This window comes from Bison bison, unplaced genomic scaffold (genome assembly GCF_000754665.1).
Source record: "Bison bison bison isolate TAMUID 2011002044 unplaced genomic scaffold, Bison_UMD1.0 scf7180017864180, whole genome shotgun sequence".
Taxonomy (NCBI): domain Eukaryota; kingdom Metazoa; phylum Chordata; class Mammalia; order Artiodactyla; family Bovidae; genus Bison; species Bison bison.
Genome location: NW_011494752.1, coordinates 4931357 through 4947420, shown reverse-complemented (window position 1 = coordinate 4947420; position 16064 = coordinate 4931357). Strand labels below are relative to the sequence as shown.

General features: G+C 41.1%; 1 protein-coding gene across 1 annotated transcript in view; it reads left to right on the top strand.

Moving 5' to 3' along the window:
• The window catches only part of SKAP1 (src kinase associated phosphoprotein 1), a 302947-nt gene that overhangs the window by 267275 nt on the left and 19608 nt on the right, over positions 1-16064 (top strand). The window contains exons 11-12 of the mRNA XM_010843145.1: positions 4161-4211; positions 11421-11521. Coding sequence (XP_010841447.1) covers positions 4161-4211; positions 11421-11521 — 152 coding nt within the window. The remainder of the gene's footprint in view (positions 1-4160; positions 4212-11420; positions 11522-16064) is intronic.

Below are 16064 nucleotides of genomic sequence, written 5' to 3'. Positions count from 1 at the left end.
GCCTAATAATATTCTTATACAGAAATTCAACAAGTTCTTTAGCCTAAAAAGTTATTTTTCAAAATAATCTTTTTAAAATTAAAGCCTCACCTTACAGAAAAAAAAAGAAAAGAAATTTGGCTGTCTAACCCCCTTTTGTGAGCAGAGTTTTTTTTGCGTGTTGCCATATAATCAGTCTTCTTGACTTTGGAGTTTGAAAGATACCAGTTTGACTTCACGGACAGATCTGAGATAAATTGTAAGCCTCAGCTTTCCTGGTAGCTCAGACAGTAAACAATCTGCCTGCAATCCGGAAGACCTGGATTTGATTCCTGGGTCAGGAAGATCCCCTGGAGAAGGGAATGGCAACCCACTCCAGTATTCTTGCCTGGAATATCCCTTGAACAGAGGAACCTGGTGGGCTATATAGTCCATGGGGTTGTAAAGAGTCAGACACGACTGCGCAACTAACCCTTCAGCTATTTGTGTGGTGCCCTCCGAAGCTGGGGGCTTCCCTGGTGGCTCAGACAGTAAAGAAACGGCCTGCCAATGCAGGAAACCCAAGTCAGGAAGATCCCATGAAGAAGGGAGTGGCTACCCACGCCAGTATTGCCTGGACAATCCCTGCAAGGGTGGCAGGCTACAGTCCATGGGGTCTCAAAGAATCAGACACAACTGAGCGACTGACACTTTACTTTTACTTTTTACTCTGAAACTGGGACAATGCTGAGAGGACACATCTAGCTGTGGAGGGAGGGCACTTGCCTTCACCAGGTGATGGTCCGCATACTTACTTCTTCAAAGACCGCAGAGACACAGCGCCCAACCTCTCACTTCAGTGGCTGGGCTCCTACTCTGAAGCCTGCTTTTAACCACCTGGGGAGGACAGCCTTAGACATAGGGATTGGAGCATCCTGGTTCACATGCACCACCATAGCGCTTAGTAACGTTGATGAATGATATGTAAGACCTGTGGCCAACATTCTGCTTTCTTTCTAGGTGACTCTACAGGCCCAATGGAAATCAGAGTATCTATTCTATAATTGAACTGCATAAAGCAGAGTTTTATTTTTTCCATTTTTGTATCATGACTGGTTTAAGTGATGTTGCCAGAAAGGATAAAGGAATCAAGTTTTAGTTTTCATTTTTATCATTGCAAATACATTTACATTCTCCTATTTTACCAATGCAAAGAGCAGGCAAGCCACTTTCAATAATTTATTTTAAAATCAATGCTAATGAGGTTATGTCTCGTCAGTGGCCGAGTTTTACAATAAAGTCTGATTTATTTAGAAAAGATCTTTGGTGTAGCTTCCCATCTAATGGTGGTGGGAAGGGGGTGGAGTAGCAGGCACAGTGACCCTCCAACTTCGGATCCAATTTGTAATTCACAGCGGAGATCTGACCCAATTTACATTGATTAGAATTGGGAGGAAGAGACATCTGCACAGACAGCAGAGGTAGAATAAACCCTCTCTGCAAAAGTGCCTAAGCACAGCAAATTACTGGTCTTTGTGATTAAGTTGTCTGATATCAGCAAAAGAGCTGTCCTCTGTCCAAATTATTGGGTATCTCTAAAACTGAGCACATACCAACTCTTCTTTGAATGTTTTCAATCCTGTGAAATTGGTCCCACATCAAAAAGAAAAAGCATCATAGCAGAGAAAGGAAGGAAATGCAGGTAATAACAAGAAGACAATGTGCAAAGAATGATGTTAAATGTGATTTATTTCAGTGTGATCTATTTCCGATATTTGATCTCACTCCTCCATTATCTCACATCCTTATTCCTCATGGAGAGGTGGGGGAGCACTACAGGCAGTGAGTAGGAAATTCTCTGCGGCAGGGTCACACACAGAGATTAGGAGAGTTGAGTCCTTCTCCCATACAACCTTGAGGGCAGGCTTATATTATATATATATATGTTATATACCTATTTAAATGTTAGTAACATGTGACTTATTTCCCAAAGTATCAATCCCAATAACAATATTAATTTAAATTTTTGCAGGGGAACTATTTCATTTTGTATGTGAAATTAATTGTAATTCTTTAATGTCCTGTAGTGTGTTACATCGGAGAAGGCAGTGGCAACCCACTCCAGTACTCTTGCCTGGAGAATCCCATGGACGGAGGAGCCTGGTAGGCTGCAGTCCATGGGGTCGCTAAGAGTCCGACACGACTGAGCAACTTCACTTTCACTTTTCACTTTCATGCATTGGAGAAGGAAATGGCAACCCACTCCAGTATTCTTGCCTGGAGAATCCCAGGGACAGAGGAGCCTAGTGGGCTGCCATCTATGGGGTCGCACAGAGTCGAACATGACTGAAGCGACTTAGCAGCAGCAGCAGCAGCAGCAGTGTGTTACATACTCTTATGCTGTTTCTTCATAGTTATGAGCTTAGAGTTTACTTCTCCTAGTCTGACATACTATAGCTCATGTTGCCCTGTAAACCTTATATTTAAAGGGGAGGCTGTCCTGGGCCATCACCTCAAAAGTTCCATTTAAAGGTATAACTATGGGGATCAAGACAGGTAAGTGCCCTCAGATTCACAAAGAGAAAGGAAAGTATATATGGCCAGAAGAAACTGAGTATTCAGCCCTCAAAATGTTGCTTTTTATGCCCCATTCATTCTCTGAATGTTTGTGTGTGTGTGTGTTTCTGTGTGTGTGTATTGGGTGGTAGTGATGAAAAGGAGACTAGCAAGTATATTTCTGTGCATTTTACCCCACATATAAAACAGCTTAATATGATTCTGGTACTCATGCTTTCTTGAGATGGACCCAATTCTCATGTTATCAGGTAGTACAAAGTCTGGGATGAAACAGGTTAATGAAGGTAAGAAATCATGTTGTGACTTTGACTATATAAACACTTGGATGGAGTGAGACAATGGCATTGACTTAGAATTCATTGTGTACCCGCCATTCATTCCAACTGCCCTCAGGAGCTCACACTCTCATGAACGAGGCAGGCTGAATAACAACAGTAAAAAGATAACTACAAGCTCCAAGTACCAAGAACATGAAATTGTGTATATGACCAGCTTCTGTAACAATTGAAGAAAGTTTGATACATTAAGGATTAATTAATCACAGAGGGTTTAAACATGTGCTTAGCTTCACACATACAAACTCTGAATACTTACATGGAGATAACACATTTTGAAGAGAATTCTCAAAGGGAAGGAGAAATAGGGTCTGAGAAAGAGGATTATGATCCTAAATAATAGGCACCTAAATAATTCAGTGGATTGGAAGCTTCACAAGGGCAGGAACCTGGCCAGTCTTGTCCATCACCACATCTCCAGCTCCTAGTGCAATGTCTTGCATATAGTAAGCACTTAAGACTGTTTGTGAATGAATGAATGAAGAGGGAAAGAAAAGAAGGCCACTTTGAAGGTGAGAAATGATTTTTTTAAAAAGAATATGGAGGCATATACCCTGAGGAAACCAAAATTGAAAAAGACACATGTATCCCATTGTTCATTGCAGGACTATTTACAATAGCTAGAACATGGAAGCAACTTAGATGTCCATCGACAGATGAATGGATAAAGAAGTTGTGGTACATATACACAATGGACTATTACTCAGCTGTAAAAAGGAATGCATTTGAGTCAGTTCTAATGAAGTGGATGAACCTATAGCCTATTATACAGAGTGAAGCAAGTCAGAAAGAGAAAGACAGATATCGTATTCTAATGCATATATATGGAATCTAGAAAAATGGTACTGAAGAATTTATTTACAGGGCAACAACGGAGAAACAGACTTAGAGAATAGAGTTTTGGACATGAGGAGAGGGGAAGAGAGGGTGGGAAGAGTAACATGGAAACTTACATTATCATATGTAAAATAGATAGCCAATGGGAATTTGCTGTATGGCTCAGGAAACTCCAACGGAGCTCTGTATCAACCTAGAGGGGAGGGATATGAGAGGGAGGTTCAAAAGGGAGGGCTATATGTATACCTATGGCAGATTCATGTTGAGGTTTGACAGAAAACAAGAAAATTCTGTAAAGAAATTATCCTTAAATAAAAAATAAACTTAAAAAAGAATACGGTAATTATTGCCTTAAAGAAGAGAGTGTGTTGAGCTCAGAGAAAGAAGACCCATCAGTGAAATAACAGACTATTGATCACTAATTGCTAATGCTGATCATGTTTATCCCCACAGATGAAGAGCATGATCTAGAAGAGGATGAGAGTGGCACTCAACAAAAAGGAGGTATGAGAGCTTCAAAAATGTACAGGTGCTGGGTAGGATATTTGGGCTTCCCACCAGAGACAGCACCGTTCTCTGACTACAGACCTTAGTGGACTTGCTAACTAAGAGGGTACTGGTGTGTTGACCTCAACAGCCCCGAATAAGATGACCGGACAGGGAAATAGCTTAACCTTAAAAGTAGCCACCCACTCACTTTAATTAATGTTCCCAGAACGGCTAAGATTTATCCTAAAGAGGGTGAGAAGCCGAACCAGATATTTATTTTTCCCTATCAGTATTTCTTAAATCAGTACAGTGAAAATAGAATTGCCTCATCTCTAAAAGATCAGAGGATTGAGAATGGAAAGAATGGAAATGTCTCCTGTCTGAGAGGCCCGGAGATTGCAAGTTCAGAGGGGAATGGAAATGTGTCAGATCTGAAAAGTGAGCGTGGGGTGAAGGATAGAATTGCTTGGTGACACTGACTTCTGATGGCCTGGTTTGATTCCAGGCACATTTGGAAATGAATATGTAACAGATTTGTTGAATACAAAATTACATCTTATTCATCCCAGACTGTTAACCATGCTTCAGTCTGTTAGTCAGCCCATCCTTTCTAAGGTCAGATGCCCCTCTAAAGCCCCCTTAAGTCGACCAAGGTCCTAGTCTATCATTGTCTGTAAAGGAATATATGATGTACAGGCCACCTCAAGGACATTCATGCCATCAGCAGAGCCTGAAAGTGACTGATTTAGATACTGGCTGACTTTTTCTTTGAGATTCTACGGAAGTCTTAAGCCTAGGGATTCTTTCTCTCTTTCTGTCCTTTTCCCCTTCTGCTTCTCCAGTCTCTCCAGCTTTTCCCATTCTCCTCTTTCTCCCTTTCCTTGTGCCTTTTCTTCTCTTCCTAGTCCATTCAGCAAAGCCCATTTCCTGGGTGAATTCTCCATGGGAAGTGAATATGTAACAGGTTTAGTGAAGGACCCAGCTTCTCCAAATGAGAGAAAAAACAGCAAATAGGCAGGATCAGAAGTCATGAGCCAAAGCCAAAGAGAAGTGAAGCAAGTATGACAGGAATGTTAGTGTAGTTTCAAGTAAGGACCTCATGACTGTTAGCGCTTGTGATTAAGTTCACTGTGAAATTTTTTTTTTTACTGTTCTTCTTGCTGTACAGAATTCCAACAACAACAACAACAGTCTGTTTCTTCACCAAACCATATCCCACATACGCCTTTTCTCAACCAACTTCCCTCACTGGTACAGGAAAGAACATGTCGTGTGGACAGCTTGGGTGGAGTAACTAGAAGCTTCTTATGGTCAACTTTATATTAAACTCCCTTCAGGAAGCAGCAGCCTTCTGGCAAAAGCCTAAAATTCAGTTTCAGACTTCTCCCCCATCTCATTTCTTCCCTCCACTCCTCTTTTTAAGGTTCAGTCTGAAGAGTGAGATTTGTCTCTTAACTGTTCCAACAGCTATAATCCAAATACTTCTTTAAAAAAAAAAAAAAAAAAACCTTTGTTCCTCAAGCTTTCTGCCTCCAAAATAGGTGTTGTTAAAGGGCAGTGAGCTCTAAATACGTTTCTATGGTTTATACTTCCCACCAGTTATAATGATTGGTGACTTAGGGACTAAAAAGCAAAAGAGGACTTTTCCCTCTCTCTGCAGAATCTGAGGCAAGAATTTTTATTATTATTGTATTTACTTATTTATTTATTGAATTTATATGATGCCTTTCCTACAAAGGAGCCATAGAAACGGCAACAAATATGTAACATCCAAGTGTCATCACTTAGCTTTAAAACAATAAAATATAGAGATTCAAGGGAAGGGTAGACATATAAAAGGCAAGAGCTCCAGGACAGTGTAAATTCTTCTATAATAGGCAAGCTACACAAGTTTAGTTCACTTGGGCAAGTCAGGTGTCACATGCCCTTTGAGGGGGAAAAGTATTTTCTCTTAAAGGATACCATGGCTACCAGGATTACCTTTAAAATCCACATGCTTTTCTTCACTATTTCAGGGATCCTTTCCCTGGAATGCTGTGCTTTTTCCCTGATGGAATTGCTAACATTTTTAAAGCCCAACTAAGATCTTATCGGAAGAGAGAGAAAAAAAGAATTCAGTTTATCCTGATTGGGTGTTAATGACCCTGTAAGATGTAATTTCTTTTATTTTATTCTGTTACCTAGGAAATCTATCACAGCCTTGTAGTATTGATTGTTCAATCTATAAAGAGCTCGGTTTACAGCTTGACTGTTAGTAACAGGGTTATTCTAATGAGTGACTCTTCAACACCTCAGATTTTCACTAAATTCTAACCCATCAGCCTAACGGTCTAATACTCAATGTCTTTGGTGATGATAGCTTATCCCCATTCTCTATCATGAGAAGGCATGTCCAGGTAGCCAAAAGTAAAACTCATTCTCTGCTGTTTGTATGAAAACACTGGCAATTTGCTTGGCTATGCCATGTCAGATCAAAAGCAGGGCTGGAGGCATGAATCATCCTTAGAAATGTCAAACCTCTGACCAAAGAATATCTTGAAACAGCTTGTTTTGCTCTGAAGTTACGGGCAAACTCAGCCAAGGAGGAGACCATGTTCAGTCATTTCTGCAGAAAAATGATTGCTGATGAGCTTTCCATTTCTGAGGTATTTTTTCCACTTTAGTGGCTGCCAATGGAGTAAATTATTACATAAAAGAAACGGAATCCACAGAGGTATTTGCAGCTCTTGTTAATACTTTTTGAAACCTGTTTTCCAAGACCAAACATGAGTGGATCATCACCCAGCTATAATTTTGGCCCAATAAAAGAAACACATGAGATGAAAATTAGAATCTGTGAATGTGCCCGACTTCAGGATCATGCTTATAACATTAAGAACTGTAATAATTTCAAAACTGAAAGTCTTAGTCAGTCACTTGTGCCTGACTCTTTGTGACCCTGTGAACTGTAGCCCTCCAAGCTCTGTCCATGGAATTCTCCAGGCAAGAATACTAGAGTGGGTTGCTATTCCCTTCTCCAGGGCATCTTCCCGAACAGGAATCAAACCTGGGTCTCCTGCATTGCAGGCAGATTTTGTACCATCTGAGCCTCCAGAAAAGCCCAATAATTTCAAAACTCAAAGACTAAAAAGCTGTGAAAACAAGCCAATGGTATTGTTTAGTGGCTTTTCCTGTTCTGGTATCATAGTCAGTAGAGCTTGGCAAACTTTTCTATATCTTTCTTTCTGAAATAGCTAATAAGTTATGAGACTGAGTCTGCTTAATGGACTGTATGTACGCAGTGGCCTTTATGGCCTGGTCCAGAGAACATTTCAAGTCCCTTCCAATGGGCCACTGCTTTGGCCTTCTTTATCCTTTTCTCATGCTTTAGCAAGAACTGGCTTTATCTGTCTTCTCCTTTTGTCTCTGATTTCCATAATCCATTAAGTAATTATACTCAGGGCCACATTGGCACAGTCCTTTTGCTTGTCAAGAAAATGTAAACAACATGCTGGCTTGCCCTTAGCCTCTTTTCCTTGGTCACAGCTTGAATTCTAGAGCTACCCAATATCCCTCAAACAGAAACCCAAAGTGACATGTGCACTCTGGAAAGAGCATGGCCAAGCTCTGTTGTCCCTAAGGAGGGGCAGGCAGAACTGTGTCCGCTACTTTCACCTTAGAACTCCGCGCATCATGGTGGCTCATTTTCGAATGTCGACTCTGTCAATAGTAGCACCAACGTGGCCTCCGTGAACTAGAGAAATGACACTACCACTGGTTGTAAAGACCTGGTGTGGAATGACAAATGCTTTGCAATAAGTACCCAGAAAAGAGAGAAAAACAATATATTTTTAACTTGCTCTGCTTCTGTTCTTCCTAGGACATTTTGCCTGCTTGGGGGCATAGCTTCTCTTACGTGGGATTAAAAAAAATAAGATGCTGCCCCTTTTTTTCCCTCTAGTAAAAGTCCTCCTCAGCTCTGCTCGCAATTTAAATGCTGTGATCATCCCCATTAGCTTCTCTATCATTGTAATTGTTGTTAATTGTTATAACTGTTTTAGTTATTAGTGGTGTCATTATTGCTCTAGGTCCTCTGTCTGTTTTATGCTGAATATATTAGTGCTTTGCTTTTGAATTACCAGGCTTTATTTAGTGCAGAGTTACGTTTTTTGGAGAGACATTGAGAAATGCTGGCATTAAGCTTTATTCTTTTGTTTTTCATTCCAAATGGACAGACTGGAAAAAAATAATTAGATGGAATAATGTCCTCAAAATGAGAATGAGGATGTTTTGAATTAATTAAATGGTCAGAATGCTGCACCGTTTCTGATCTCAGACTGCTGCCAAAGGAATGTAAACCTAAAGGAGCCTCAGACCCTCCCAGAGTCAATCCTCTCTCTCAGGCTCCCAATCCCTTACTGGTCTAAAGACATCTGAGTCTCACGCATCCTCTGTTCATAGGAGTGCTGGGCAAGCCTAGGGAGAAGCTGGCCTGGCCCAGCAGACTCGCAGCCTTCAAGCTCTTCCTGGGGCCAAGCTGCAGGAAGAAAGCCCTCCATGGTCTTACCTCTTCCCCTCATCAAGATTTGATCAGGTTTTTGTTTTATAACTAAAGCTTCAGGGAAGGCTTCCCTGATCCCTCAGACTATGTTAGATTCCCTGTTATACACAGCACCCTCAGATTCTCGTTTGCAGATATATCACAATCATAAATAAATAAATAGTTGTGTGACTTTGTTTCATGGTGCCGCCCCTGCTGGATGGCAGCCCTAAGGGTAGGGACTGTGTGTATGGCCCATGCAGAATTCCCAGTGTCTTGCATGTTTTCTTAAGGCTGAAGAGTGAATGTAGTGAAGTTGTGTGCACATATACACATAAATGCCAGTCACCTGTTTTAAACTGGGAGTCTGCAATAGAGTCCAGTCTTGTCCAGTTAAGGCATTCCTCCACTCTGATTTCATTAATACCAGGATACCTCTGTTTAGACTGCCAGTCCAACCTCCTCCCCATTTTTATCCTTCATTCTGCTTATTTTCCAAAGCAGCATTGTTATGGTTCTGATGATTCCAGTTCTTGGACTAGGCTAAGCGATCTCCTGGATTCCTGAGTTCTATCTTCTTTGGGCCTTTAGCTTATGAAGAACTGAAAGTGTTTTCTACCTTTAGTTTTTCTTGGAAGGTTTTTGTTTTCCTCCTAGCTTTTTGCATTCCCTACGACCTGCTGCACTTTTAGAATAGCTCTTTCTCCTGGTGTTCTCCACAGGTGTCTTATATATCCAATATCAAATCACTTTCTACTTAGAGACTCAAAAGGTACCCATCATATCAAGGAGCTAGCCCTCATCCAGGCACGTGGGGGGCATACCCCACAGTGACCATCTGCTAGGCCAGAAAAGGCCAAGATAACTTTCTAAGTCTTACTATTTGAAAAGCTCAAGTGATGTTTTTTAAAAATCTGTCCTTATAAAATGATTTTCTTTACCATATATAAATCCATGAAACATATTGATGTCAATGTACTTTTCGTTCCTAAACTTAGCCAAAATTTTGGCATGAATAATCAACTCCATTACAACTGAAAATGCATTATATCCTCTGGGAAAACTACTTTCACTTTTCAGGAACTGATATTTTTCTGTTGTTTCATACACTGATACCCCTGCCAAAATATGCCTTGTCTTTTCAGTAATTAGCATTTTTTCCCAATGGGTTTTTTCCCCAAACATGTTCATAGCTCTGTGGCAGAATGTTTCCAGTGCAGTCATCTCATTTGCTGCCCTCTGTTGTCTACTGAATATATAAACACTTTCTGTGAAAACAAAATATCCTTGAGTTTCTATATGGTTAACATTTTCACTTCTGTTTGCAATATCTGAATCTTAACTAACTAGCTCTCTCTCCTCTGTTTTGTACACTTTAAGGTTCCTACTAAAGTTCTTTCCCAGAGACATATAAGGATCTTGTTCTTCTGTGCCTTTATTCTTTGAATTGCTCACAAGTTAGGAACAAGGAGAAAAAAAGCAAATATAGGCAGAGCTTCTGTCCCCGCACTGCCCACTTCTCTCCACCTATCCCGTCCTTAGCAATTAGCACCATCGCTCTCACTGGAGGGTCAAGACAAATGAAGGGAAAGGTGGAAACTGGCAAAATAAGGTGCCCCCCCGAATCACTCGAGGTTTGCTTAGAACCAGGACTCCCAACTCCTGTCGTCAGGAATGTCACCTTTTGTGGGTGTTCTGCATACAGTTCTCATACACAGTGTCCCTAGGAATGGCGAGCACGGCCACATTAGCCCTGGTCCAGGAGGCATTAGTACTCCTGCCATTCACATCCCCAGATCCTCTCCCACTTTGTACTCTAGTGTTTAACCTTTCCGGGTAGAAGAAGATCAATACAAATTCTTCATTGTTAAGAATCAATGACTGTCCTGTAGCATCACTGCCATCTAGTCTTGCTGAGGAGCCCAGTAAATCTCTCCAGCTGCTTCTAAAGCTTGGTTTGTCGTCTTCAGTTGCTTCCATTTTTAATGCAGATCACTTTGGTTTCTGTTCCCCAGGGGGCTTACAGATAAATCTTGGCAGACATGTTCAGGGTCTACAAATGAGATGCTGGAAAAGGGCCAGCCCACCCAGAATTTAGTTGTAATGGATGAGACACCCCCTTGGTTCCACTTAAGAACTGGGCTATTCTTTTCCACATTTATTGGTAATTACCTCATATAGTAAGTACCTGGGTGGGAAGTGCAGGATGAAGTTCCTGTGTAACAGAGGAGGCCAACCTGTAAGGCTGCACTGCCGATCTGTGCTGGCTGACTCAGCCTTTCTTATAAACAGGCAGAGGCTGGAGACAGCTCATTCCTTCAGTGCGTAATAAAAAGGAGCACTGGATAGTTTACGTACCCTGTATGAAGAAAGTCCGACAGAAAATCTCTTTGTGCTGCTTACTTATAAGCCAAGTGAAAAATTACCTTCCTGATTTTCTTTTATTAATAAATGAATATATTTATCATATTATTGAATAGCATCTGACTAAGGGTGATCTGTAAACATTAATGTTAGTTAATAACCTCCTTCTCCCACAGTCATTTGCTCTTCCTGAGTGTTTGGCTGTATCTCATCCCGAATCCCTTGAATCTTAGGTTTCCTAGGGGCAATATCAGAACCTTGTTTCCATTTGCAGCAAAAATGTGGGCTCCGTAGAAAAAGACAGGGTCCTTTTAACTTTGATTTCTCCTCTCTTTGATCAGTGGACTATGCCAGTTATTACCAGGGCCTATGGGATTGCCATGGTGACCAGTCAGATGAACTGTCCTTCCAACGAGGTGACCTCATCCGAATTCTGAGCAAGGTAAGGGTTAGAGTGTGGGGCTTGGATCAAAAGTTGATTTTCTCACTCCTGATAATGTAGTCACCCAGCCAGAATTATCCCATGTCATATACTTTTCATGTGTGTATTACATGGCCCCCTCACACACAGAGTAAATCTCCATTGTTTTAAAATTGTCAAAGTTTATTTGAAAATTCAGATTCAGGAACTAATTTCCAAATTTAAAAAATACAATAAAGTAGGCACAATACCAAAACTATGCCAATCAAAATTTGATCTTTTTAAAAGGGTCTATGTGATGCTTAAAACATCATTACCGTATACATAATTTACTACAATAAAATACTTTTGAAAATATTCTAGCTAGGTCAGCTGCCTTATTTCATTTACAGATAAACAAAACTGTAATATAATGACATATGCAGGAGGGAGTCAGAGCTAGTTAGGTCAGTCGATTTGAGTTAGTGCTGTAAGGCCAAGACGGTGAATCCAACCCACAAGGGCTAACTTTATTCTCTTCCTCAGTCACAAAGTTAGCCCCTAGCCACAGCTAACTACCTCACAAATGGTGTTGTTGAATACCAAAGAATGGGCCAAAAAAAAAAGATAGATTATTTGAGATCCATCACCAGTGCGAAGATTTAGAACTCATGGGTTACTCTTTGAGGGATCAGTAGCATCATCTTTGTAGAGAAAGACTGCTCATATTCTGTACAGGTGGACTAAGGAAATAAATTTCTGTCCCTGAAAATAAAACTTGTTAAAAAGTTCTCCCTCTATGAGACAATCAATATCAACAAATACATTTTTGAAAGAGGCACAATTTGCTCTTTAATTGTTGAGTATGTGAACTCCATGGGCTTCGAGGGTGGTGCTGGTGGTAAAGGAGATGTAAGAGACGCTGGTTCGATCCCTGGATTGGGAAGATCTGGAGGAGGGCATGGCAACCCACTCCAGTATTCTTGCCTAGAGAATCCCACGGACAGAGGAGCCTGGCGGGCTATAGTCCGTAAGGTCGCAAAGAGTCAGACACGACTGAAGAAACTTAGCACACATACTCAGGTGAACTCCATAAAGAAAAATTGAAAACCCATTGTGTTATTAACCCATCATTTGCCATATATTTTTATTCTGTGAATGTCATTACCTTGGCCAGATGTTTGTCTCATTCTGAAATATCCCAGAGCTTGTTAGAAAAAAGACCAGGACTGATCAAAGGTAGCTTTCAGCAGTTACAACAAGTCCTCTTTGAACTAGGGCCAAATTCAGATCCAGCCTTTTCTGAGACAGCGGGAGGCCTGCAACCCCTGCTGAGGCCACAATCTTTAGGTGATCTCTTCCAGACTCGAGTTCAGCACCCACCTTAGTGCCATTCCGGCACAGCTCCAATACACCAAGAATAAATTGAAAGCAAAGAAGGGAGTGGACATTGGCCTGATTGGTATTTCAAATGCCCGAAAGCAAGGTTTGCCGTGTAATAGAATTTGTGTACATTACCACGCTGGCATTACAGGGGTAATCGAGTTATCCACTCAGGTGTGACCAGGCCTCTGTTTGCCCAGAGCCTGCAGGTGAACAAATTAACTGTTTACATTGTCTGAGGTGCCTGCAGCAGGAGGAGGGGAGAACAGAGCCAGACTGTCTGCTGGCCTTCTCTCTCGGTCATGATTATTTTGTTTATTTTGCATGTCTTTTGCCTTTGTTAATGGCTTCTCACTGGGGGTCCCTTTTCTCCATTTAGAAGGGGCTGTGCGGTGACTTGCCCTGCAGTACAGAGCTGTCTGTGTAATTTTGAGATACCAAAGAACATAGAGACCTTCCCAAATCTGGATTTTTTTTTTTAACCCATCCCTCTTCCCCTCCTCCATTACTAATAGTTTAATTCAGGAGCAGTACCTTGCTGCGTCGGTTCTATCAAGCTTCTTTCTCTGTCTTTTGGAAGGTCCTGAGTCTGTTGTCATCTCTTACCTTGATAGTAGCACATTTCTTACCCTAAAAGCTACATCGGTTGCCTCCCTTCTTCACGTTGCTAACCTCTGCATGTCAGGGAAAGAAATGAGAAGCTAGAAGCTTAACTGAAGTTTCCTCATAAAATTTCATTCCAGTTAACGTTGGCTTGGGGAGCATTTCAGATTGGATTTACCTTTATTATATTATTTAACTCAATAAGAGTCCTTGGACAGGAAGCAACCTTAAAAGGCCACCCAATCCATTCCCTTGCCTCTAAGAAGCACAAAAGAACCAATTCAGGCAGATAGAAAAGGAGATTCCACTACCATTATCAGTTGTCTGTCTATTCAGATGTTCAGTTACTCCTAATCTCAGGAATTTTCTCTCATATGGATCCTAAATTTATTTCACTTTAGCCCCAGTTGCCCTTGTAGTAAAGATCCTGCCTACCAATGCAGGTGATGTAAGAGACGCTGATTTCGATCCTTGGCTTAGGAAGATCCCCTAGAGGAGGGCATGGCAACCCACTCCAGTATTCTTGCCTGGAGAATCCCATGGACAGAGGAGCCGGCAGGCTACAGTTCAGAGGGTCTGAAAGAGTTGGACATGACTGAAGCGACTTAGCACGCATGCATGCAACCCCAGTTGCCTTCTTTATTGGAGTCAGTTATACTCTGCAGCCTGCCTCTCACACCTGTAGGAACAGAATTGACTCAAGTTGAGGTTAGTCCAGAAAAATGATATCTAGAAATCTGCATTTTACTTTTCTCTCTGACCAGTAGAACCTTTGTCAAGCAAGAAAAGCCTGCTTCTTAGGAACCTGGAGAAGTCTATTTCCCTGAGACAAGACAAGATACAGCTCAGCTTACCTGGAGCGGTTTCCTTGCCTGTAAAATGAGGGAGTCGTGTTAGACCTCTGAGGTTCCTTCCACCTCAGACATTCCCGGTCTAAACAAACATGGTGAGGCTGACATTGCAAATCTGCTGAAGAAATTCCACACAAAGATGTGTCTTAGCTTTAATTATTTTTTCAGGTTAAACCAAAAAACTCCTACGTTCGTTTGTTTTGGACCCTCATAAATACATCTGGCTTTTCCCTCTCTCTTTGTGTGATGAGAGAAATATTCTGAGAGCCAGGGGGTGGCAGGTAGAGAACAGGAAGTGCGGTGGGAATTAGGGAGTCATAACTATTCTTGGGCTCCTGGTGCTTCCTTCTGCTTCTCTTTTTTTTTTTTTGGTTGGTTTTTTTTTTGAAGTGTAGTTGATTTACAATGTTGTGTTAGTGTCTAGTGCACAGCAAAGTGATTCAGTTTTACGCATGTATATTCTTCTTCTGATTCTTTTCCCGTATAGCTCATTATAAGACATTGAACTCAGTTCTCTGTGCTATACAGTAGGACTTTATTGTTTATCTGTTTTATATATAGTAGTATGTTTCTGCTAATCCCAAACTTCTAATTTATCCTTCCCTCTCCCTTTCCCCTTTGGTAGCCATAAGTTTTCTTTCTGTGTCTAGAGTTTATTTCTGTTTCATACATATCAATTTTTCACTTTCATACATATTATTTTTAAACCTGAAAAATCACATCATATTTGTCTTTATCTGATTTACGTCTCTGACAATCTCTAGGTCCATCCATGTTGCTGCAAATGGCATTATTTCATTCTTTTTTGTGGCTGAGCAGTACCCCAGTGTGTGTTTGTGTGTGTATATGTATACATATATATACCACACTTGCTATTTTTTAATAGTTGCCCAAGTATGACCCAACCCTGAATCCTAGAATCCTCCAGGCAAGAGAGTCTGTTAGGGTCTAGAGTTTTTGGGCAGGAATGATCCCAGAAAGAGAGCTACTTACCCTTTAAAAAACTTTTTTTCAGAGAAGTTGATTGGTTGGGTATCCAAATGCCCATCGCCTGTGCTTAGAGAAGCAAGTTGTCAACAGGTGGTTTATTTATGTGACCTTGAACTAAGTCACTTCATCTTGCTAATCCTCAGTTTCCTCATCTGTAAAAATTGGTTAAAGGATGTTGTGATACTTACATTAAAGAATTGTGTAAAGAAGTGCCTAGCATCTAGGATGATAACTATGATTATATTCCCCTCTTTTCCATTAAGAACAAAGTAAAATTTTTGAGGTCAATGTTGTGTCCATATTAGGAGTTCAATAAATTATTACTGAATTGAGAGAGAAAAAAAGATATCCTGTCCTGCCAAGAACACTTCACAGAGATGTTTGAAAGCTCAAAAGGTCCTCACTTGGGAACAGAAGGTCATCCGGTGAAGAAACTTTACATGGAAATGCACTGTGCCTTTCCTGATCTGAGAGAATTCGTCACTGGCAAAATTGGTCAACAGCTCAGACTTCTTTGAGGAGGGGCCAGAGCCATGTATCCCAGCTCTGAAACAGGAACCAAAGACACAGTCAGCAGGGCCCCTCTTGCCTCCCCCAACACATCTATCCATTCCTAAGTCCCAAAGCTGCATGCCCACATAATGCACTGAGTTCCAATTTGGGTTGCAAATATATTAAAAGGAGACTTTAACAACAGAGAGCTGTGCATCCATTCCTTTTGGACCCAGATATTTCTGAACAGCTTTTTTGGTGCGGGG